The sequence below is a fragment of the Heterocephalus glaber genome, unplaced genomic scaffold (genome assembly GCF_053883595.1).
Source record: "Heterocephalus glaber isolate CG9 unplaced genomic scaffold, H.glaber_assembly_v1.0 deba00001687, whole genome shotgun sequence".
In the NCBI taxonomy this organism is placed as follows: domain Eukaryota; kingdom Metazoa; phylum Chordata; class Mammalia; order Rodentia; family Bathyergidae; genus Heterocephalus; species Heterocephalus glaber.
This window is the reverse complement of record NW_028258412.1, coordinates 20,151,596-20,173,723: the sequence shown is the minus strand read 5'-3', so window position 1 is coordinate 20,173,723 and position 22,128 is coordinate 20,151,596. Positions and strand designations below refer to the sequence as shown.

The window sequence follows — 22,128 nt, the reverse complement described above, 5'->3', positions numbered from 1 at the left end:
GCTCAGTGGTTCCGGCGCCTGCCTTGCAAGCTCAAGGTCCTCAATTTGGTCCCCGGTACCAAAAAAAAATCAGTTGAACTTATATGTATAGGTTTCTTTCTAGACTCTTAATTCTGTTCATTAATCTCTTTATGTGTCTTTATACCAGTATTACAGTGTCTTGATTACTGTTGGGTTATACTGATTCTGGAAATCAGATATTCCTAGCCTTCCAGCTTTGTTCTTCCTTTTTTTAAAAAATGTGCTTTCTTTTATTTTTTTGAATTTTTATATTGGTACATTTTGGATATACATAATAACATTCATTATAGGGAATCTATACCTGTGTGTGATATATCTTGCTTCTTCTTTTTTTCTTCTTCCTCTTTTTTTTTTTTTTTGTACCGAGGATCGAACTCGGGTCCTTGTGCCTTTGAGGCAGGCAGAGGAACCACTGAGCTAAATTCCCAGCCCTCTTCTTCCTGTCTTTATAAGTTTTGTTTCCATTTTTCTTCTATTCTTTTTTTCTTGTCCCTTCCTTCCTTCCCCTGCCCCCTCCCTTTTTCTCTTTCTCATTTGAATATTTTCTTCCCATTTCTCAATACATTTTGGTCCTTCTTTCTACTTCTGATTTCTCACACCAGAGAAACAATGCGGTATTTAAACGTGTGTCCGATTTATTTTACTTAAGAATATGGTCTCAAGGTGCATCTATTTAGCTAGAAATGTCTCAAGCTCATCCTTCTTTATGGCAGAGTAGTACTCTATTATATTAAAAAAAAACAACCCAGATCTTCTTTATTCAGTCATCAGTTGATGGGGATTTGGGGTTTTAATTCTTTTGGGAAAATACCAAAAAGGGGAACAACTGGGTCATAAGGAATCTCTAATTTTAGTTTTTTGAGGAATCTCTACACTGATTTTCACAGTAGTTGCACTAATCTACATTCCTACCAACAGTGGAAAAGGGTTCCTTTTTCCCCACAGCCCCTCCAGCATTTGTTATTGTTTGACTTCTCTTTTTTTTTGGTACCGGGGATCAAACTCGGGTCCTTGCACTTGCGTGGCAGGCGGTGAAACCACTGAGCTAAATCCCCCGGCCCTCTGTTTGACTTCTTGATGATAGCTCTTCTTTCTGGAGTGAATTGTTTTAATTTGCATGTCTCGAATGACTGATGATGTTGGACATTTTTTTTCATATATTTATTTGCCATTTCTACCTCTTTATCTGAAAAGTATCTATTCATTTCAGATGCTCTTTTTTGGGTGGAGTCTTTAAATTTGGGCGGGGTCTGATTTTTTTGAGTTCTTTATTCTAGATATTAGTTCTTTGAGGAACAGGTGTCAAAAATTTTTTCTCACGCTGTGGGTTGTCTCTTCACTCTGATGGGGGTTTCTTTTGCTATGCAAAAGCTTTTTAATAAGATTATCAGTTATTGATTCTTTGTGATAGTTCCTGTGGAATTGGGGTTTTGTTCATAAAGTCTTTGCCTACACCAATGTCTTCAAGAGTTCTACCTATTCTATTTTCCAGCAGATTTAGTGTTTCGTTTTAATATTTATTGTTTGAGTGTTTTTGGTACCGGGGATCAAACTCAGGACCTTGAGCATGTGAGGCAGGCACGGTGCCACTGAGCTAAATCCCAGCTCTCTGTTTTAATATTTAGATCTTTAATCCATTTTGATTTGAGTTTAGTGCATGGTGAAAGATATGGGTCTAGTTTTAATCTTTGGGAAGTAGAAAGCCATTTTTTTTAGGATCATTTATTAAAGAGACTATCTTTCTTCTAGTGAGGGTGTTTGGCCTCTTTGTTGAAGACAAGGTAGCTGAATGTGTTTGGAGTTGGTTCTGTATCTTATATTCTTTTCCACTGATCCTTTTTCTGTGTTTTCGCCAGTCCCATACTATTTTTATCACAGTAGCTCTGTGGTATAATTTCAAGTCAGATATTGTGATGGCTCCTGCCTTTCCTTTGTTGCCTAGAATTGTTTTTACTATTCTAGATCTCTTCTGGTTCCAAATGAATTTAAGGAATGTTTCCTCTAGTTCTGTGAGATATGCTATTGGTATTTTGATTGAGATTGAATTAAATCTGTATAACAATTTTGGGAGTATGGCCATTTTTATTTTGTTGGTTCTTCCTACCCACAAGCAAGGGATATCTTTCCATTTTCTGATGTCCTGTTCGATCTCTTTTTTTCACAGTACTGTAGTTTTCAATGTAAAGGTCTTTTACTTCCTTCATTAGGTTGATTCCTAGGTATCTTTTTTTGGGGATGCTGTTATAAAAGGTGTTTTTTCCCTAATTTCTCTTTAGGTAACTTTGTTGTTTGTGTACAGAAATGCTGTTGATTTTTGAGTGTTGACTTTGTATCCACCTATGCAAGTGAATTTGGTTATTAAATCTAGAAGTCTTGTGATGGAGTTTTTGGGGTCTTCTATGTTAGAGTATCATGTTAGCTGCAAGTAATGATAATTTACCTTTTCCTTTCCAGTCCTTATTCCTTTTATTTCTTTCTCTTGTCTAATTGCTGTGGCTAATGGTTCTAGAAGTATATTGAATAACAGTGGCGCTTCGGCAGCACATATACTAAAATTGAATAATGAGTGGTGACAGTGGACATCCTTGTTTTGTTCCTGATTTTAGAGTGAAGGTTTTCAGTTTTTGTCCATTTAGTATGATGTTAGCTATTGGTTTGTCATAGATTGCTCTTATTAGATTGAGCTAAAGCCTATTTCAATTTTCTGTAGGGTTTTTATCATGAATGGTTGTTGGACTTTGTCAAAACCTTTTTCTCCATCTGTTGAGATGATCATATGGTTTTTGTCCTTGGCTCTGTTAATTTGGTATATTACACTTATTGATTTCCGTATGTTGAACCATCCCTGCATCTCTGGGATGAATCCTACCTGGTCATGGTGTATAATCTTCTTCTTTTTTTTTTTTTTTTGGCACTAGGGATTGAACTTGGAACGTTGTGCTTGCAAGGTAGGCAATGGAACCACTGAGCTAAATCCCCAGCCCTATAATCTTCTTGATGATTTGCTGCATTCTGTTTCCCAGTAGCTTATTGTGGATTTTTGTATCTGTGTTCACTAAGGAGATTGGCCTGTAGTTCTCTGTTTTGGTTGGATTCTTCTCTAGTTTTGGTATCAGGGTGCTTCCAGGAATGAATCTGGGAGTATTGCTTCTCTTTCAGTTTCATTAAAGACTGTGAAGTAGTGACATTAGGTCTTCTCTAAATTTCTTGTAGAATTCAGCAGTGAATCCCTCAGGGCCTGGGCTTTTCTTTGTTGGTAGGTTTTTAATTACATCTTTAATTTCATTGACTGATACTGATTTATTTAGAGTTTTTATATCTTCTTGATTTAGCTTTGGTAATTCATATATATCCAGGAATCTGTCCATTTATTCTGTTTTCCATCTTATTAGAATACAGTTTCTCAAAATAGGTAGTGATGATTATTTGGATTTCTGCAGGATCTATTTTGATTTCACCCTTTTCATTCTTAATTGCATGGATTTAAGTCTTTTCTTTCATTTTTTTGATAAGGTTGGCTAAAGGTTTGTCAATTTTATTTAATCTTTCAAAGGACCAATTCTTTGATTCATTGATTCTTTGTATTGTTTTCTTAGTCTCCATTGAATTAATTTTTGCTCTGATCTTTATAATTTCCTCCCTCATATGAGCTTTGGGCTTGACATGCACTTCTTTTTCTAGAATCTTAAGTTCAACATTAGGTTGTTTATTTGAGCTCACTTTGTTTTTCTGATATGAGAATTCACCACTATAAATTTTCATAGGAGGACTGCTTTTATTGTGTCCCATAAGTTCTGATTATTGTACTGCCATTATCATTTGATGATAGAAACTAATTTCTTTTTTAATTTCATGTGACCCATTGGTCATTCAGAAGGGTGTTATTTAATTTTCACTTGTTTATGAAGTTTTTGTGGGGTTTTTTTGTCATTGAGTTCCAATTTTATTGCACTATGGTTTGATAATATTAATTCCTTTGCATTTAAGTGTGTTCTAGGAGCTAGTATGTGGGCTCTTGGAGAACATCCCATGTGCAGCTGAGAAGAATGTGTATTCTGATGTTGTGGGGTGGAACACTGTAGACATCCACTAAATCCATTTGTTCAAAACTTTGGTTCAGTTCTGATATTTTTTTGTTGATTTTTTTGTCTAGTTGATCTCTTTGTGACAGTGGGATATTGAGGTCCCCCATTACAACAGTATTAGTGTTAATTTGATTTCCTTTTATTAGTGTTTCTTTTAATATAGTTAGGTATGCTAGTATTTGGTGCATATATATTTATAATTGTTATCTCTTCCTCTTGGATTGTTCCCTTTATAAGGATGTAGTGACCTTCTTTGTCGCTCTTATTCTTGGCTTAAAATCTACTTTGTCTGCAAATAGAATAGCTACCTTTGCTTTCTTCTGGGTTCCTGTCACATGGAGTATTGTTTTCCATCCTTTGACTTTCAGTTTATGAATTTCTTTTTGAATTAAGTGTGTTTCTTGTATGTAGCATATTGATCAATCTTGCTTCTTGATCCATTCTGCCAGTCTCTTTATTTTGATTCATGAATTTAGACCATTTACAATGATAGTTACAACTGATATGTTATTTTCCTATTGATATTACCATTGTTGTTCCTATTTCCCCCTCCCCCCCATTTAATTACTTGCCTGTTGGATTCATTCTGTTGTGGTTCATGGAGTTGTAGTTCTCATTATCTCTTTCTAGAATGACCTTCAGAACATTTTGGAGTGCTGATTTGGTGTTTATGGGTTTCTTCGGGTGTTCTTTGGTTTTTTTTTTTTGGTACCGGGGATCAAACTCGCTTGCGCAGCAGGCGGCGAAACCACTGAGCTAAATCCCTGGCCCCTCTTTGGGTGTTATTTATCATGGAAGTATCTTATTTCTCCATCAGTTTTGAAAGATGGTTTTGTGGGGCACATCAGTCTGGGTTGGAGGTTGCTTTCTTTTACGGCTTGAAATACTTCACTCCAAGCTCTCCTTGACTTGTGGGTTGTGTCGAGAAGTCTGCTGTGACTCTGATGGGCTTTTCTTTTTTCTTTTTCTTAAAATCTTTTATTGGTACATTTTAGGTATACAATACGTTTACATTTATCATTGGGTGCTTGTACCTGTACATGATGTATCTTGGTTCTTATTTTTTCTCCATTACCTGTGTGCCCTTCATCCCCTCCACCCTTCCCTATTTACTAGATTTCGTTTCCATTTTTTTTTCTTTTTTCATAATTTTTCCTTTCTCTTCTTTCCTTTCCCCTTCCCCTCCCACCACCCTTACCCCTTTGGACCTTTTCTTCCTATATCAAATTATCAGTTATTCATTTTAATCATTTTAACCCTTATTTACACTTTCAGTTTCTCACACTAGAGAAACTATTCATTGTTTATACTTGTGTGTCCTCTTTATTTCACTTAAGAGTATGGCCCCAGTATGCATCCATTTAGCTATAAATGTTTCTAGCTTCTCGTTCTTTATGGCTGAGTAGTACTCCATTTTATGAAAAAAACACATCTTCTTTATCCAGTTTCCAGTTGATGGGCACTTGGGCTGTTTCCAAGCTTTAGCTGTTATGAACTGTGCCACTATAAACATGGGTGCACATATATCACTGTGGTATGATTCTTTTAATTCTTTGGGGGAAGATACCCAGCAGGGGAATAGCTGGGTCAAATGGGACCTCTAGTCCTTGTTCTTTGAGGAATCTCCATAGTGATTTCCACAGTGGTTACACCAGTCTGCACTCCCATCAACAATGGAGAAGGGTTCCTTTCTTCTCCCCACACCCCCACCAGCATTGGTTATTGGTTGATTTCTTGATAGCAGACATTCTTTCTGGGGTGAGGTGGAATCTCAGTGTTGTTTTCATCTGCATCTCTTGAATGACCAGTGATGTTGAACATTTTTTCATATGCTTATTTGCTGCTTTACTTCTTTGTCTGAGAAATGTCTGTTCATTTCAGATGCCCATTTTTGAATTGGGTCTTTGAATTTGAGGGTGTCTGATTTTTTTCAGTTCTTTATATATTGTAGATAGTAGTCCTTCATCTAAGGTACAGCTGCTAAAAGTTTTTTCCCACATTGTAGGTTGTCTCTAAGCTCTGCTGGTGGTTTCTCTTGCAGTGCAGAAGCTTTTTAATAAGATGAGATCCCAGTTGTTGATTCTTTGTGCTAGTTCCCATGCTACTGAGGTTTTGTTCATGAAGTCTTTTCCTATGCCAATGTCTTCAAGAGTTCTACCTAACTTATCTTCCAGCAAGTTTAGTGTTTCTGTCTTAATATTTAGATCTTTAATCCACACCAGTCTTAGTTTAGTGCATGGTGGTAGGTATGGGTCTAGTTTTACTCTTTGGCAGGTTGAAAGCCAGTTTTTCCAACACCATTTATTAAATAGGCTATCTTTCCTCCAATGAGGGTGGTTGGCTCCTTTGTCAAAGATGAGGTGGCTGAGTATGTCTGGAGTTGTTTCTGCATCTTCTAATCTATTCCACTGATCCTTGGGTCTGTTTTTTTCCCAGTACCATGCTGTTTTTATCACAGTAGCTTTGTAGTATAGTTTCAAGTTGGGATTGTGATATCCCTAGCCATGTCTCTGTTGCCTAGAATTGCTTTTGCTATTCTAGGTCTCTTCTGGTTCCAAATGAATTTTTGGATTGTTTTCTCTAGTTCTGTGAAGTATATTGTTGGAATTTCAATCGGCATTGCATTAAATCTATATAGTAGTTTTAGAAGTATGGCCATTTTCACTATATTGGTTCTTCCTACCCAGGAACAAGGGATGTCTTTCCATTTTCCTATATCCTCCTCCATCTCCTTTTTCAGAATGCTGTAGCTTTCAGTGTAGAGGTCTTTTGCTTCCTTTGTTAGGTTGATTCCTAGATATTTCATTTTTTTGGATGCTATTGTAAAAGGAATTGTTTCCCTAATTTCTCTCTCAGTGAGTCTGCTATTTGTGTATAAGAAGGCTATTGTTTTTTGAGTGTTGACCTTATATCCAGCTACTGTACTGAATCTGTCAATTAAGTCTAGAAGTCTTTTGGCTGAGCTTTTTGGGTCTTCTATGTAAAGTATCATCATCAGCAAATAATGACAGTTTAACTTCTTCCTTTCCTATGTTTATTCCTTTTATTTCTTTCTCTTTTCTAATTGCTGTGGCTGTTTCCAGAACTATATTGAACAGGAGTGGTGATAGTAGGGATTCTTGTCGTGTTCCTGATTTTAGTGTGAAAGTTTTTAGTTTTTGACCATTTCGTATGATGTTGGCTGTTGGTTTTTCATAAACAGCCTTAATCAGGTTGAGATAAAGACCTTCTGTTCCAAATATCCGTAGGGTTTTTAGCATGAATGGGTGTTGGATTTTGTTGAATGCCTTTTCTGCATGTGTTGAGATGATCATATAGTTTTTGTACTTGACTCTGTTAATATAGTGTATTACATATATTGATTTACAAATGCTGAACCATCCTTGCATCCTTGGGATAAATCCGACTTGGTCAGGGTGTATGATCTTCTTGATGACCCTCTGTATTCTGTTTGCCAGTATCTTGTTGAGGATTTTTGCATCTATGTTCTTTAGAGAGATTGGCCTGTAGTTCTCTTTTTGGGTTGGGTCTTTCCCTGGTTTTGGAATCAAAGTAATACTTGCTTCCAGGAATGAATTTGGAAGCCATGCTTCCCTTTCAATTTCCTTGATGAGTTTAAAGAGTAATGGCGATAGTTCTTCTTTAAATGTCTTATAGAATTCAGCAGTGAAGCCATCAGGACTTGGGCTTTTCTTTGTTGGTAAATTTTTTATTACATTTTCAATTTCACCCATTGTAATTGGGGTGTTTAGAATTTCCATATCTTCTTCAGTTAACTTTGGCAATTCTTATGTATCTAGGAATCTGTCCATTTCTTCTGTGTTTTCCATTTTATTAGAGTACAGGTTCTCGAAGTAGATATTGATGATCTTCTGGATTTCTGCTGGGTCTGTTGTGGCTTCATCTTTTTCGCTGATGGGCTTTTCTGTATAAGTGATTTGTTTCTTTTTTCTAATATTCTGTTCTTATGTTGAATTTCTGGAATCTTGACTATTATATGCCTTGGTATAGATTTGTTTGATCATGGCTAACTGAAGTTCTATATGCCTCACTTACTGTATGTCAAATTCTTTTTCTATGCTTGGGAAGTCTTTTGCCATTACTTCTGTGAACAGGTTTTTTATGTCCTCTCTGCTGTCTCCTGCTTTTTCATTTACTCCAGTCAATCTTTTTTTTTTGTACCTGGGATCGAACTCAGGACCTTGTGCTTGCGAGGCAGGTGGTGGAACCACTGAGTGAAATCCCTGGCCCCTTACTCCAATCAATTTTATATCATTCTTTGCATCATGTAGCAGCTCTTGGATTGATTTTTCTTGGTCCCTTGCTATTTTTAAGAAGTCTTTCTTTTCTTGAAAGCTAACCAAAATTCTGTCTTCTGTATCTGATATTGTGTCCTCACATTCTCCTGCATATACTTTCAATGGAATTTTTAATCTCTGGATATCTGTTTGAATCTGTTTCATGGATTCCATTTCTTTGCTTTGTTGGGTGTTCATGGTTTCCGTCATTTTCCTAAGCTCCTCTGTTGTTAAAAATCTAGTCACTAGCCATGGCTTTCATCATGCTCACCATTTTTGTAGGTATCTGAGAGATTATTTCTGATTTAATTTTTTTTTTTTCTAGAGCCTCATTCACATGCTTTGTTACTTCCACTGTTACCAGTTCAGAGAGTCCAGATGGGTGGCTTTCAAATTGTTCCACCTCATTGCCCTGTGGGTTTGCCTTTGGTGAGCTAGAGGTCTGGGGTTGCATCTTGCTTAAGTGTCTTCTCATTTTCTTTTTCTTTTTTTAACTTTAATTCCTGGGCTGATGCCTGTAAATTGCTTATGACAGGTAGCTTTATTGCTAGTATTTAGAACCTTTAAGAAGTGACTACTTTCCAGAGATGTCTTCCAGGTTTTTAAGGCTTTTCGGCTTTGAATCTGTTGCAGGATCCTACCTCTTCGATTTATTGGGGATAAGAAGTTGCTGCCTATTTGGCCTAGCTCCTGGTTCTTTGGCACTGGCCTATACTATTGTTTATAACCATTTGGCAATCTCAGTCTTGGCATACCAAGAAGAATATTTGATCAGAACAATTGTTACCTTGGCTAAAATGGTACAATCAGCATAACAATAGCATCAAACACAGGGTAGAAGGGGGGCGGATTTAGCTCAGTGGTTTCGCCACCTGCTGTGCAAGCACAAGGACCCAAGTTCGATCCCCAGTACCAAAAAAAACAAACACAGGGTAGAAAATGACAAACTGTGGTAACTATTAATTTGCCACCTTTAATTGTATGCTATATTTATGGTTATATAACAAAATCTAAACCCAGAAAATTATATACAGTAAATATGCCCTCAATATGGCAATTTTACCCTCAGGCAAGAAAATTTAAAAGGGATTGGGAGAAAATAGAGAAATAGAAGAAGAGAAAGAGATTAGAAGCAAGGTGGGAGGACAAAGGAAGATTACTTGAAGTTCAGGAAACTGGTGAAGACAGGAGGGAAGGAGAAGGAAAAAACAGAAAGAAGAGAACAACAACAAGAAAATTAGAAACAAAGTTCACATTCATATAAAAACAAGAAGAAACAATCAAGAAAATAACAAACCCAAAACAAAAGAAGAAGAAAAATGTCCACTTCAGAGTGATTCTCTGCTGTTACGGGTAGACACAGTGGGCAGAGCCCAGATCCTTAATGGGCAGGAAAAAGAGATAAATCTCCTTTTTGGGGGATAAGAGGACTTGCTCTTTATATTTGTGACCTAGCCAAGTCCACTGATTGATAAATTACTAGTTATAGGAAGAAAAAAGGTTTGTGAAAGTGTTGTGTTGATGTGGAACTATTTTTCAACTGTTAAGTGCCAGTTCCTTTTCAGCCTTCCAGTAGTCTGTCTCAGGTTGCAGAATATTGGTGGTATGATTTTCAGTAAATTATCCTTCTTGATTTGACTGTTGACAGGTACTGGAGGCACAGAGAAGGCATCAAAAAGAGAAGTCTGGTATCATACCTACCTCGCCAACACCCTACACTTACAACAAGGTAGGTAAAGATATGTAGCTTCATCCTGAGAATATAACCCCGCTCTTCTTGTGAGGTGTTTGTAGCTCTCTGAGACTGCAGCCATGTACAATCTTAATGCTTAACATTTCAGCTCAAAAGACTGGAAACAGCCAGATATAAGAAAGCTGTTTGGGATTCACACTTTTGTCTGATAAAAGGAGAAATGTCCTTACCTACTTAACTTTTGGAGCAGGAACCAAGGGCTATGGCCACCCTGTTAGGTTATTTGACTGGCTGTAGAATCTACTGACTACATTAAAAAGATATAGTTGGCTTACTTTTGGAAGTAGAGGCCATTTCTGAGATACCAAATCTAGAACACTCTAGTTACTTGTGATACCATTCTTTCTTAGCTCATAAAATACCCAATTTAAAACTGTCCTGAAGATGGATTGCAAGTTCACGGTCAGCCTGGGCTACATAGCAAGATCTTGTTTCAAAACAAAGACAAAAAACAAAACCTAGTGTCCACAGTGTCCTGTACACAGCAGTTGCTCTCAGATGTTACTTGGTACTATAGTTTCTCATCTGTTGCCCACATATCAAGCATCTCTATTTTAAAGCACAAGAGTTTTAGGGTTTAGGGCCTCTGAAAACAGGTCCTGGAGTTGCTGAATAGATTAGAAAAAATGATGCTACTTGGGAACTTAAGGAATATGGACGACAGAGAAGGAGCTGAGTATGGTAAGCAGGCTGGGAGACCTGCTCTGGCTCCCCTGCTCTTTTTTTTAGTACATGTTTGCAGTACATACTGTTAACATTCTTTGTGTGGAGTTGATACATGTACATAACACATCTTAATTCCCTTTTTCATCCTGTTCCTCTCCCATTCTTTCTTTTCTTTATGTGGTACTGGGGGTCAAACCCCAAGGCCTTTACACTGAGCTGTATTCCAAACCCCTTTAAACTTTTAAAAAAGATTTTGAGAGCTGGGGATTTAGCTCAGTGGTTCCGCTGCCTGCCTTGCAAGCTCAAGGACCCAAGTTCGATCCCTGGTATCAAAAAAAAAAAAAAAAAGATTTTGAGGCAGGGTCTTGCTAAGTTGTCCAGGCCAGGCTTGAACTGAAATCTTCTGCCTCACCTCCCAGGGTGCTGGGGTTGCAAGCATGATCAATTATGTCTGGCTTGATTTTGGTCATTTTAAAGAACCCTTTTCACCTCTGTGATTTTATAATAATGTGCATGCATCATAGTGTCCACATTCACTTGTGTGATGCCAAAACATGGGTGAAAGTACTTGAGACACCATTTTTCAGGCTTCTTTCCAAGAAGCACACAGCTGTGGTTGAAGAGGAGCATGTGGTCCCAGTGGCAAGCTCAGTGGGGTGCCCTTCTCAGGCAGATACCTCTCCTGTCCCATAATTAAACCCATTTTCCAAGGCAGACAGAGCTGCATTTAACTACATTTAGGGATTCTTACTTGATTAATTGTCATGCAGTGATTATAGACATAGTCACCTTAATAACTACTGACATGGTAGTTGATGGTAATTTTCTTTGTTTTACAACATCTTCCCTTAGGGACATAAGGTTTTGCAAATGGGCTGAGTCCTTTATGGCCAAAGGAATGTTTTTAGATGTCCTGTTCTTCCTTTCAGTGCTTCTCCCCACTCTGTGTCAAATGTCTTTGGACCTTATCGAATGGGTTGTGCTGTATTATGGGGTCAATCTATATGTATCTTAGCTGCCTTTTTCCTGAACCCTTAACTCTACCTACATTGATACAATACATGTTTCATAGCCAGCTGGTTTATATCTGTTTCTTCTCTGGCTGGGAGCACAGTATCCTACACCTGTACTTAAGGATCAGATAAGAGCTTGGGCTCAAGCATTGAGAAAAAAGGTGACCATTTTACCTCAGACTGGCTTAGTGTGATGATTTATACAGTGTTGGTGGCATATAAAAAATACGAGGAGCCAGATGTGGTGGTACATGCCTCTAATCCCAGCACTTGGGAGACCAAAGCAGGAGGATTCCCAAGAGTTCAAGGCCAAGGCTTCTGGGCTACATACTGAGTCCAAGGCCAACCTGGACTATACAACAAGACCCTGTCTCAAAAAAGAGAAGAAAAGAAAATGCTGAGCATAGTAGTCCATGCCTATAATCTCAGCTGTTTGGGAGGCTGAGGCACGAGGATTGCAAGTTCAATGCAGCCTGTACAACTTAGACTGTGTCTCAGAATAAAAAATAAAAAGGATGTAGCTTACTGGCAAGTGGCTCAGTGATGTCCTGGTTCAATACCACTACCTCCAAAACAGAGAAAGGTTAGGTTTCCTAAGATGTCCCAAAATCGTTCTAACTCTGGTAAGTGATTTTTGGAGGTATCAGCTTATGTATTTTAGGGTTATTCCTGAGCCTTATTTTGGGGTTCTGGCTCTGCTGTGAGTAACCATTTTTTTGTTTGTTTGTTTTCAGAGCTGTGACTTATGGTCTCTAGGGGTGATTATCTATGTGATGCTGTGTGGATACCCTCCTTTTTATTCCAAACATCATAGCCGGACTATCCCGAAGGATATGCGGAGAAAGATTATGACAGGCAGTTTCGAGTTTCCTGAAGAAGAGTGGAGTCAGATCTCAGAGATGGCCAAAGATGTTGTGAGGAAGTAAGTCCCTGGGCTGCTGAGTGGGGAAGATAAGAAGGCTTCAAGGTGTTAGGGCCCAAGGAAATATTGGGTAGAGAGAAGTAATTTGTTTTTCTGGTTAGGCTCCTTCTTGTTTTAGTATCACAAAAATCATCTCTTTAACCCAAAGTGAGAGTCCTGAGTTTCCACACTTCAGGAAATATGGAGCTTTTCTTCCTCTTGTTGCACCCCTAGACTTTGCTCCTGAAATTGCAAACCTGGGTCTCTCTTTAACCAGTCTCTGTGGGAATTAACTTAAGGCCCAAGGTGGCAAACCTCTTGATATGCCCATCTTCTTGTGTGTAGGCCAACCACTGGGGAGGGATCTGTTGCCAGGAACTGGACTGGGGAGCTAAGATGACAATGACATGTTTGGCTTTTCATTTCTTGGATGCTGTTATAGTGTGTGGTTATGTTAGCTCTGGAACCCACTCTCCAGTCTTCCCAGTGAGAGTTGGTTGCTCTGATACCTATTAAACTGGGAAGATTTAGTTAAGAATTTGGGCTACTGAATGGATGAGCGAGAGTCTCACAGACTTGGTATTGGGAGTATTAAAGAAACCAGTACTGCAAGGACCCGAGTTTGATCCCCGGTACCAAAAAAAAGAAACCACTACTAACTTTGAAATATATTTATTTTTTCTGCCCAACTTGGTTCTTTTATTCATACTGCTTGAATTCACTGAGTAGTATCTCCTTTAGTTGGTCTGTTAAGCATTAAAGGGACAGTACTCAGAGGCTGTGTTATGACACTACAGCTGTTTCTCTGTGGAGATTACTCCCTTTCAAAAGTGAGCTTGTCCTTTAGGAAAAAACCAGGAACTAGAAAGAGGTACTATTTTCTAAAGTATACCAGTAAAATTTTTTAGGAGAGTGGGGACAATGTTGGAATCCTCATATGTCTTGACATGCTATTTCCATGCTTTATGTCCAACTCTTTAAATCTTTAATGTCCTCTCTGGTTCTTTGCCAGTTTTCTGTAGAATATATTTCCTTTTCGTAGAGCAGTATTCATTATCTTCCTTTGAATTTGTGATTCTTTTCTAAATAATCTTTGTTTTAGAAATTTGAAGCTGTTTGTTCAGAATGACCCGGAAGTTTGCAGAGTAGCTGAAAGAGCAGTTAGACTTGTGGTCCTGACTCTGACACTTGGATTGGGAGGATATGTAGTTGGAAGGAGATGGTGCTGCAGAGAGCTCAGGGAACATGGTAAGGTGAGTTAGGAATTTTGTTAGCCTGAATAAACAAGAGGTAAAGAAGTTTTATCAAAAAGCAGACGATAAACAATATGTTAGGCTTAGAAGAGATGCCAACTCCTTCTCAGAGACTTGATTTTTAGTTTTTGAATGTTTGCAGTAAGGAGAGGCACATGTCCTGCCACATGATGATATGACCTCTCAACTAATTTTGCCACCACTATTAACTAAGAGCACTTTGAATTTCTTTGTAACTTAGAACCCCTTGTTTTTAGAAATCTCAATATGGAGATTCAAGGTTTCAGGAACTATAAACCATTTAAAATTACTGTAATGAACCCTAGAACTCAGTTTGAAATATCATTGGATTAAGCCTTTTTATGCTCCTTTTATCTCTGTCTAGTACAGAGTGCACCACCTCAAGACACAGTATCCTCACAACAAAGGGTTGGGATGTAGAATCCTTTTTTTGCCCTTCAGGGAGAAGGCATAGGCCCGCAGGAGTTGGTGGAAAGTCAGAAGAAGCTTAAGAAAAAAAAAAGTCAAAAGAATTTAGAACTGGTGGGAGCCACACCCTGGAACTCCCTGTGCTTCCTTGTAGGGCATCTGTGCATGGCAGCCTGTTCTTTTCTCCACAGGCTCCTGAAGGTCAAACCGGAGGAAAGACTCACCATTGAGGGAGTGTTGGACCACCCCTGGCTCAACTCGACTGAGGCCCTTGATAATGTGCTACCCTCTGCTCAGCTGATGATGGATAAGGTTTTGAATGATGCTTATTTTGTTGGCTGAAAAGGCTGCACTGAGAAGGAAAGCTGGGGCTTGACTCAGTAAGAGGTTAAATGCAAAACAATGGAGAACACACGGTCTTTCTCAGAGGAACATCTCTGGTTTCCTGAAAAACAGAAAATAACTTCTTTCCATAAAAAACCAGATCAGAGTCTGGAAAATATGCACTAATGGAAAACTCAAAGGAATATTCTGCATATTTATGCTGTGGTTTTGGGGGAGAACACTAGGCAGTGTAAGACACCCTTTCCTTATGCAAAACTGGTAGGAACTTAAGGCCAGTACACACAAAGAGGGAACATTTCAGACACAGAAACTTTGCAGGTTAAATTTTCTGTGAGTGTAATGGGAATTCAGAAAAAAAAATACTTCCAGAAGGGGTGTAATTTGCCCAGTGAAAAAATCCTCACACTTATTAACTACTGTGTAGCAGCTTCTAAGCTCTTTCACAGGTTCAGGCACGAGTTGTCCTGGAGGAGTTTCAGTAGACTGTGCAAGTGCCCATGTGTAATGAAGAACATAAGCAAAAAAATAGAGACTAAAATGTCCTAAAATAAATTTCTCACTAATGAACAGGCAGTGAGACAGGTATGGCAGGACCAGGCCTTGCAAGTAGACAGTGGGTTTAAGTCTCAGTGGGGTGCAGCTGAGAGGCCATGTGGATTTTTGAGAAGAGTTTTGCTACTGGGAATGTATTTAGGAATGGTCATGGTTGGTCAGACTTGCAGACTTGCCAAGTTATTACCTTTGCAGTGGCCTAGAAGTTTAAAGGGTGGCTCTGGGGAACAGAGAAATAGAGGTAGTGATAGGCCCAGTATCTATGATGAAAAATATCTAATTTTTAATGATAAATAGATGTAAGGTGATAGTGACTGGTTTAGATGGTGATACGACTGGTAAACAGGGAAATCAGGAAGGAGGCTACTTTGGGTAAGGTAGTCTTATAGGCTTTAGATATTGACTGAGGTAGCAGAGGGATATTGAAATGAATGAGACGTGTACTATGGGACAAGAGTGGCTGAGAGGTCAAGGTAGTGGCACAGACTTAAGCATTACCAACTTAAAAGGGATGAAGTTAATGTTTGAAAAAAAAGTAGGTAAATAGCAAAAATAAAAGAAAAAAAGCTAACTTTAGCAGGAGAATAGGAGAAAAAGGAGATCTGCAAGTAACAGAATTCCCTGCCATCTCTTTGATTTGTGAGTGGTTATCTTCCTGGTTTAAATGTGCTCAGTTTTCCAGAAATGACATGGCCAGTCCAAAGTCCAAGAGAATTTGTAGATCCTGGCTGTCAGCTACATGGAGGTAATAGTATGGCATTCCTTAAGATCTTAGGGCTGGAGATTTAGCTCAGTGGTTCCGGTGCCTGCCTTGCAAGCTGAAGGTCCTGAGTTCAATCCCCAGCACCAAAAAAAAAAAAGAGAGAAAGAGCCTTAAGATCTTAGAAATGAAGAAGTAACATTGCTTTTTGGAGTTACTTAAAAAATCAGTACATGGGCCAGGTAATTTTAGCTCAGTGGTTCCGCCGCCTGCCTCGCAGGCGCAGGGACCCAAGTTCGATCCCTGGTACCAAAACAACAACAACAAGAACAACAACAGCAACAAAAAAATCAGTACGTAATGAAGCAAAGTCTGAAAATGGAGAATCTTCCTAAAGATAAAGAGGGATTCCTAGGCCTAGAGGACGACACTGTAATGTGACAGAGCATTCTCATTTCTAAAGAAATCATGTGGTCAGGATGTTAATAGAAAAATGGCTTTGTATCAGATGTCAAGTAGCATCTATCTAAGCCCTACCTAGGAGCCTGAGTGCATGAACTTGAGGTATTTCCATCTTTTTGGTTCTGCCATTACTGATGAGGAGATGGATGGGAGAGTATAGAAGGGTATAGCCAGGACTGGCTCTGAGTACACAGGATTCTTCAGTGAGCTTGAGTTCTTCCTAAGCTGACTGCAAGCTCACTAAAGAACTTGCTACTTTTTAAAGTTATTAAAACACTCACTACTTTTTTTTTGAGACAGGGTCTTGCTGTCTCAAATTACTGGCAGTCCTGCCTCGGCCCCCAAGTGCTGGGATTATAGGCATGCGCCACCCCGCCAGGCCTCACTACTTTTTAAAAGTTGTCAAATTTTGTTGTTAGAATTCAGATAAAATAGAGGTATTAAAATAAAAATCAAATTCATTCTGCCACAATCTTTGTTTTTTAATTTAAAAAATTATTTTTTATTTTATCCCATTCCCCCCTCAAGCTCCCTCCCCTCCCTATGTACAAAAGCTTTGTTTCCATTTTTTCCTTCTATTTTCACTTTTTTCTTTGTCACTTCCTTCCTTTCTCCCTCCCTTGTTCCCCTTCCCACTGGAACACTTTCTTCCCATTTTCCAACATCCATTATACATCTCAGTCCTTATTTCCACTTTCGTTTTCTCACACCAGAGAAACAATGTGGTATTTAAACATATGTGTCCGATTTATTTCACTTAAGAATATGGTCTCAAGGTTCATCCATTTAGCTATAAATGTTTAAAGCTCATCCTTCTTTATGGCAGAGTAGTACTCCATTATATTAAAAAACCACATCTTTATCCACTCATCAGTTCTGCCAGTCTTAACCCATCAGAGGTGAGGTATGGTTTTATTTATCTGTCCTGATACATCCTCACAGTTGGAAAAAGGGAACATCTCATTCCTGCAAAACAACCTACTAATTATTTGGCTTTCTATCTTGGTCAGCCCATGGTGAGAATACACACTAGTTTTAAAGGCACAGACTTCAAGAGTTCCAGACTCCATGAATGTTATTTCTCATTGTAAATTAATTGACTGGCTTATCCATTGGGATATGGTCTCAGTTCATGAGGGTCTGCCTTTGGGCTTGGCCAGGGTCAGAGTTTTGAACCATCAGGGTTTTATTCACTGTGGGGGCAGTGAATAAAATGTCAGCTTGTAAAACTTCTTGGTCAGCAGTTGATCACCCTTTCCCCTGAGGTACTTGCTCTCATCAGTGGCTGTGAGCACAAGCCTTGTTAGTATTTCTTATATTTTTCTTTCTATTGCCAAGGAGGAAGACCTAGTGGTTGTGTGGCCTTTGGTTGGTCTAGTGTTCTAGTGTGCCCCTGATGATCCAGGAAATCCTCTGCTTATCAGAATTTGTATATCATTAGCATAAGAGTGAAAATGTCTTTTGAATACTTTGGGCTTTTCTTTTTAGATTGGCATTTTAGGTACCCAGAAATGAATGTGAAAAACTGATGGCAGTGTTTACCTTTAGGCAGTGGTTGCAGGAATCCAGCAGGCTCATGCGGAGCAGTTGGCCAACATGAGAATCCAGGATCTGAAAGTCAGCCTCAAACCCCTCCACTCAGTGAACAACCCTATTCTGAGGAAGAGGAAGTTACTTGGGTAACTGAGCTTGTTTCTTTGATTCTCATGGCTGGCATGGTTGAGTGCTGGGTGGTAAAAGCTCAGCCAGGGTCTACCTTTTTTTCTTTTTTCCTCTTAAGAGCATGGAAAGGATAAGATCTTTAAATAGCATCAGAAACTGTTCATATTCTATAGTTATTTATCTGAAAACTCTGTTACCTTGTGTTTAGAGTTAATATCTGTCTAGAGTTGAGTTTTGAGGTTCTTACTTTGTTGTTACTTCTCCCCTAAACTTTTAAAGCACCAAGCCAAAGGATGGTGTTTACATCCATGACCATGAGAATGGAGCTGAGGATTCAAATGTTGCCTTGGAAAAGCTTCGGGATGTGATTGCTCAGTGTATTCTCCCCCAGGCTGGTAAAGGTCACACCATTTATTAATGCTCTGTGTGTGTGTGGGCATGCACGTGTATATGCATATAACAAAAGGAGTGGTTTGATTTGGACTTGTCTGTTTTCTTTGTTTTATAAGAAAATAAATACATTATATAAATTAGTCTATGTCCACTAAAAAGAGTGAACAGTGGGAATTCAGAAATGTGGTAAGTTGTGTTTTTATGGTTTCCTGTGGGCTTGTGTCATCTTAATTGTGTTATCTTAACAATGAGGGCACAGAATGGAGGATGAAGAATGAAAATATAAACAGTCGAGATTAGGCTGCACGCTGTGAACATCATGTTCAGTCTTCAGAATGCAATACCACATTTAGCTTGTGAATATAAAGAGAACAATATCCTAGTTCAGAATTAGTGTTTTTTATTGTGTGAGGCACAGGCACAGGCAGTGTGACTGGTACATGGTTCCTTGGGAGCGAGAGCTTTCTTTCCATGTGTGTTCTCTCTCTCCACTCAAAGGGATGTGATGTGAGGAGCTATTCTCAACTGATGAATATTATGCTTCACACATTAAGCCAGAAAATGTCTTACCAGATTCCTTGGTTTTAAGAGAACTCATGTAATATGTCTCAGCCTTTTAAAGCAAAGAATGATTGAGGAGAAAGAAGGTCTACTTAGCCTTAGCCTCCCTTTCTTGATCTTAGGATGGCCAGGTATTTTTGCTCAGTGATAGGGTCTGCTAAATCCTATTGCTCATCACCCAGCACTAAAGGCTCTGAGTCTACTAGAGCATTTATGAGAGTATGGCAGAGTAGAAGAGTTCAGTGACCAGAAGTGGTTGATATATAATGTAGGTACTAGCAGTAAGCCAGTGTCTGGCGAAGGTTTGCACATTTAGTCATCATTTTTCAACTAGTTGGACATCATGTCCTTCCATCTCTGACACTAGAATCCCATGATGCTGCAGGAAAAATGCAACTTCCTCTTCATCCTTACCAATAGGAGAGAATGAAGATGAGAAGCTGAATGAAGTAATGCTGGAGGCCTGGAAGTATAACCGGGAATGCAAACTCCTAAGGGATACCCTGCAAAGCTTCAGCTGGAATGGTAGGGCCCTTAATCATTCCTTTCCTCCAGAAAGCAGACAAGTGATGATCTTTAGAATATGTAACATTTCTTTGGGTCCCTAACTGGGGGTGTTTTCAGATAAAGTGAGGTTGGAGAATGAGTGGGATATTGACGGGGGGTTAGCCCTACACTAACTTCCCAGGCATGTGTGGATATGTGGTCCTTTCACTTACTTTCTAGAATTCAAATGAATTATGCACTGCAGATTCAACACTGGAGAGTCCATATGACACACCACTTGAGCAAACGAATCCCAAATCACAGAATTCTTTCCACATACCTGGGCTGTGTTCACCAGGTTATTAAGGAACAGCACACAGTGAAGGGGAGAAAGAAGACAAAGTACCAGGAAGTTCAACCTGCTGATCTGCTAATTAGAAAGGAGCCATTTCACTAAAGAGTAGGAAGTTTGCCAGATCAGCTGCTGGTTGAATTTCTTCCCTAGGCAAACAAAGTAGAGAGATACATTTCCTTTTTTTTTCTTTAAATTAGCATTTTTTGAACTGGTTTTTATACAGTAAGTCCCCAACTTATGACCATTCAAGTTGTGAACTTTCACAGATATGAACGGACCTTGTATTACAAACATTTGTAGAGGTGAACAAGTCATAGAATTAGCTCACATGTCTGCTGGACATTGTCACAGTTGTGCTACTGTATGCTTACTGTACAGTGCGATCGTTTACAGTAGTACAGCGCTCAATCAGAGTCCAAGATGTCTAGAAGCAAGAGGAAAAGCAGTGGTGATGTGGAGGAGACAACTAGGAAGCACAAAGCAATACACATTGTGTATTTGTGTCAAAGGTGTATAAGACTTGCTCTGTCAGACTTACAAACGTTCTCCTAGAACAGAATTCATTCATAAGTTGGCGACTTACTGTATTGTCATTCCAATTTAGTACATTACATTAGAAGAGCTCCAGGATGTTTAGGGAAGGGAGCAAACTCTGACTTCATTACTGAATTTGTTTCTTGTATGTGCTGTTGGGAAGGGGGATGGGGCACGAGCCTGCCCATTACCTTGCTTGGAAGAGATTAACTTCCCTGGGAATTCTTTTTTTTAAAAATTTGAAATATATCAGCAATCTAAAAAAGTGATCACATAAAGTGTGCATTTTCATTGAATTTTCACAAAGTGAACACTCCCCTGTAACCAGTACCTAGGTTATACAGTAAAACATATGCTCTCTCTACTCAAGGGTAGTCACAATCCTGATTTCTAGCACTATACGTTAGTTTTGCATTTTATGTAACTAGAATCAGACAAGTCTTGTATCTGGCTGCTTTTAGTCAGTATTCTGTTGAGTTCCATCCATACTGTTGTGTGTAACAGATGATTCTCATTATATGTATATATTTATCCATTGTACTGTCGAATGGATATTTGGGTTTTTAGGTTTTATTAATCAGGAAAAGGTATAAACATCTTGTCTATGTTTTTTGATCAACATTCTGAGAACTCATTTCTCTTACATATCTAGATCAGAATTGCTAGTCCATGAAGGTTATTCATCTGTTTGGCCTTAACAGGCAATGCCACCAGTTTTTTTGGTACTGGGGATTGAACTCAGGTCCTTGCGCTTGCGCAGCAGGCGACGAAACCACTGAGCTAAATCCCCAGCCCTGCCACCAGTTTTTTAAAGTGGTCGTATGAGTTAACGAACTCCCACCAGCAGTGTTTGAGGTCTCTAATTATCGCATACCCACATCAACTCCTGCTGTTGCCTAACTATTCTTGTTAGTATGTAGTGCTGATGTTCATTGACCATTTAGATTTCCTCTTTTGTGAGTGCTTATTCAAGTCTTTTACCCATTGAGTGTAGCTTTCTTATACATGTGTTCTTTATATATGTTGGATATGTGTGCCTCATCAGACATACATATTACAAAGACCCCTCTCTCTCTCTCTCTCTCTCTGATTTGATTTTTTGTTATTGTAGTGAATTTTGAGCTTTTACTACCAGGTTAATGGAATGGGTCAATCTCTAAATTGCTATTGGTCAATATACAGAGGTTTTCCTACATTGGTAAGAGTGAGTTTGAGACTGGACAGTGTACCTTACTAGGTACCTGTCCGAAGCCCATCACCTCTTAAAGTTTGAGAACTGACCTTGTTTTTTTCTTGAGTTTCAGGGCATGGATTCACAGATAAAGTAGATCGACTAAAACTGGCAGAAATTGTGAAGCAGGTGATAGAAGAGCAAACCACTTCCCATGAATCCCAATAATGACAACTTCAAACTTTGTTTTTTTAACAACTTGAAAAAATATTGCTTAATGTATAAAGTAATTTTTATGTAAATTAATAAATCATAATTTAATTTCAACATTGTTTAAAGTTGCTATATAGATTTAGGGACAGGATTTACTAATAGAATAATTATTGTTTTTAAGAAAAGCTCAATTCTTAGAAACATACTATTGCTTTAGGACTGTTTAATCTTATATTTGTAAGATGACAGATGGTATTGTCAAACAGTATTCATTT

At 38.6% G+C, this 22,128-nt stretch overlaps 2 protein-coding genes across 16 annotated transcripts in view; one reads left to right on the top strand and one right to left on the bottom strand.

Moving 5' to 3' along the window:
• The window catches only part of Mapkapk5 (MAPK activated protein kinase 5), a 40,190-nt gene extending 18,223 nt beyond the window's left edge, over positions 1-21,967 (top strand). For 4 of the 12 annotated variants that reach the window (XM_004843775.4, XM_004843770.4, XM_021257458.2 and 1 more), the window contains 7 exons: positions 10,053-10,133; positions 12,571-12,758; positions 14,611-14,731; positions 18,027-18,157; positions 18,420-18,541; positions 19,515-19,619; positions 21,768-21,967. In XM_004843775.4, coding sequence (XP_004843832.1) covers positions 10,053-10,133; positions 12,571-12,758; positions 14,611-14,731; positions 18,027-18,157; positions 18,420-18,541; positions 19,515-19,619; positions 21,768-21,868 — 849 coding nt within the window. In that variant the 3' untranslated portion in view covers positions 21,869-21,967. Of the gene's footprint in view, positions 1-10,052; positions 10,134-12,570; positions 12,759-14,610; positions 14,732-18,026; positions 18,158-18,419; positions 18,542-19,461; positions 19,620-21,767 lie in introns of those variants that run through there. The other 8 variants (XM_087198406.1, XM_087198409.1, XM_004843772.4 and 5 more) reach the window with 4 other exon arrangements.
• The window catches only part of Tmem116 (transmembrane protein 116), a 187,816-nt gene that overhangs the window by 27,782 nt on the left and 137,906 nt on the right, over positions 1-22,128 (bottom strand). The window lies entirely within an intron of this gene.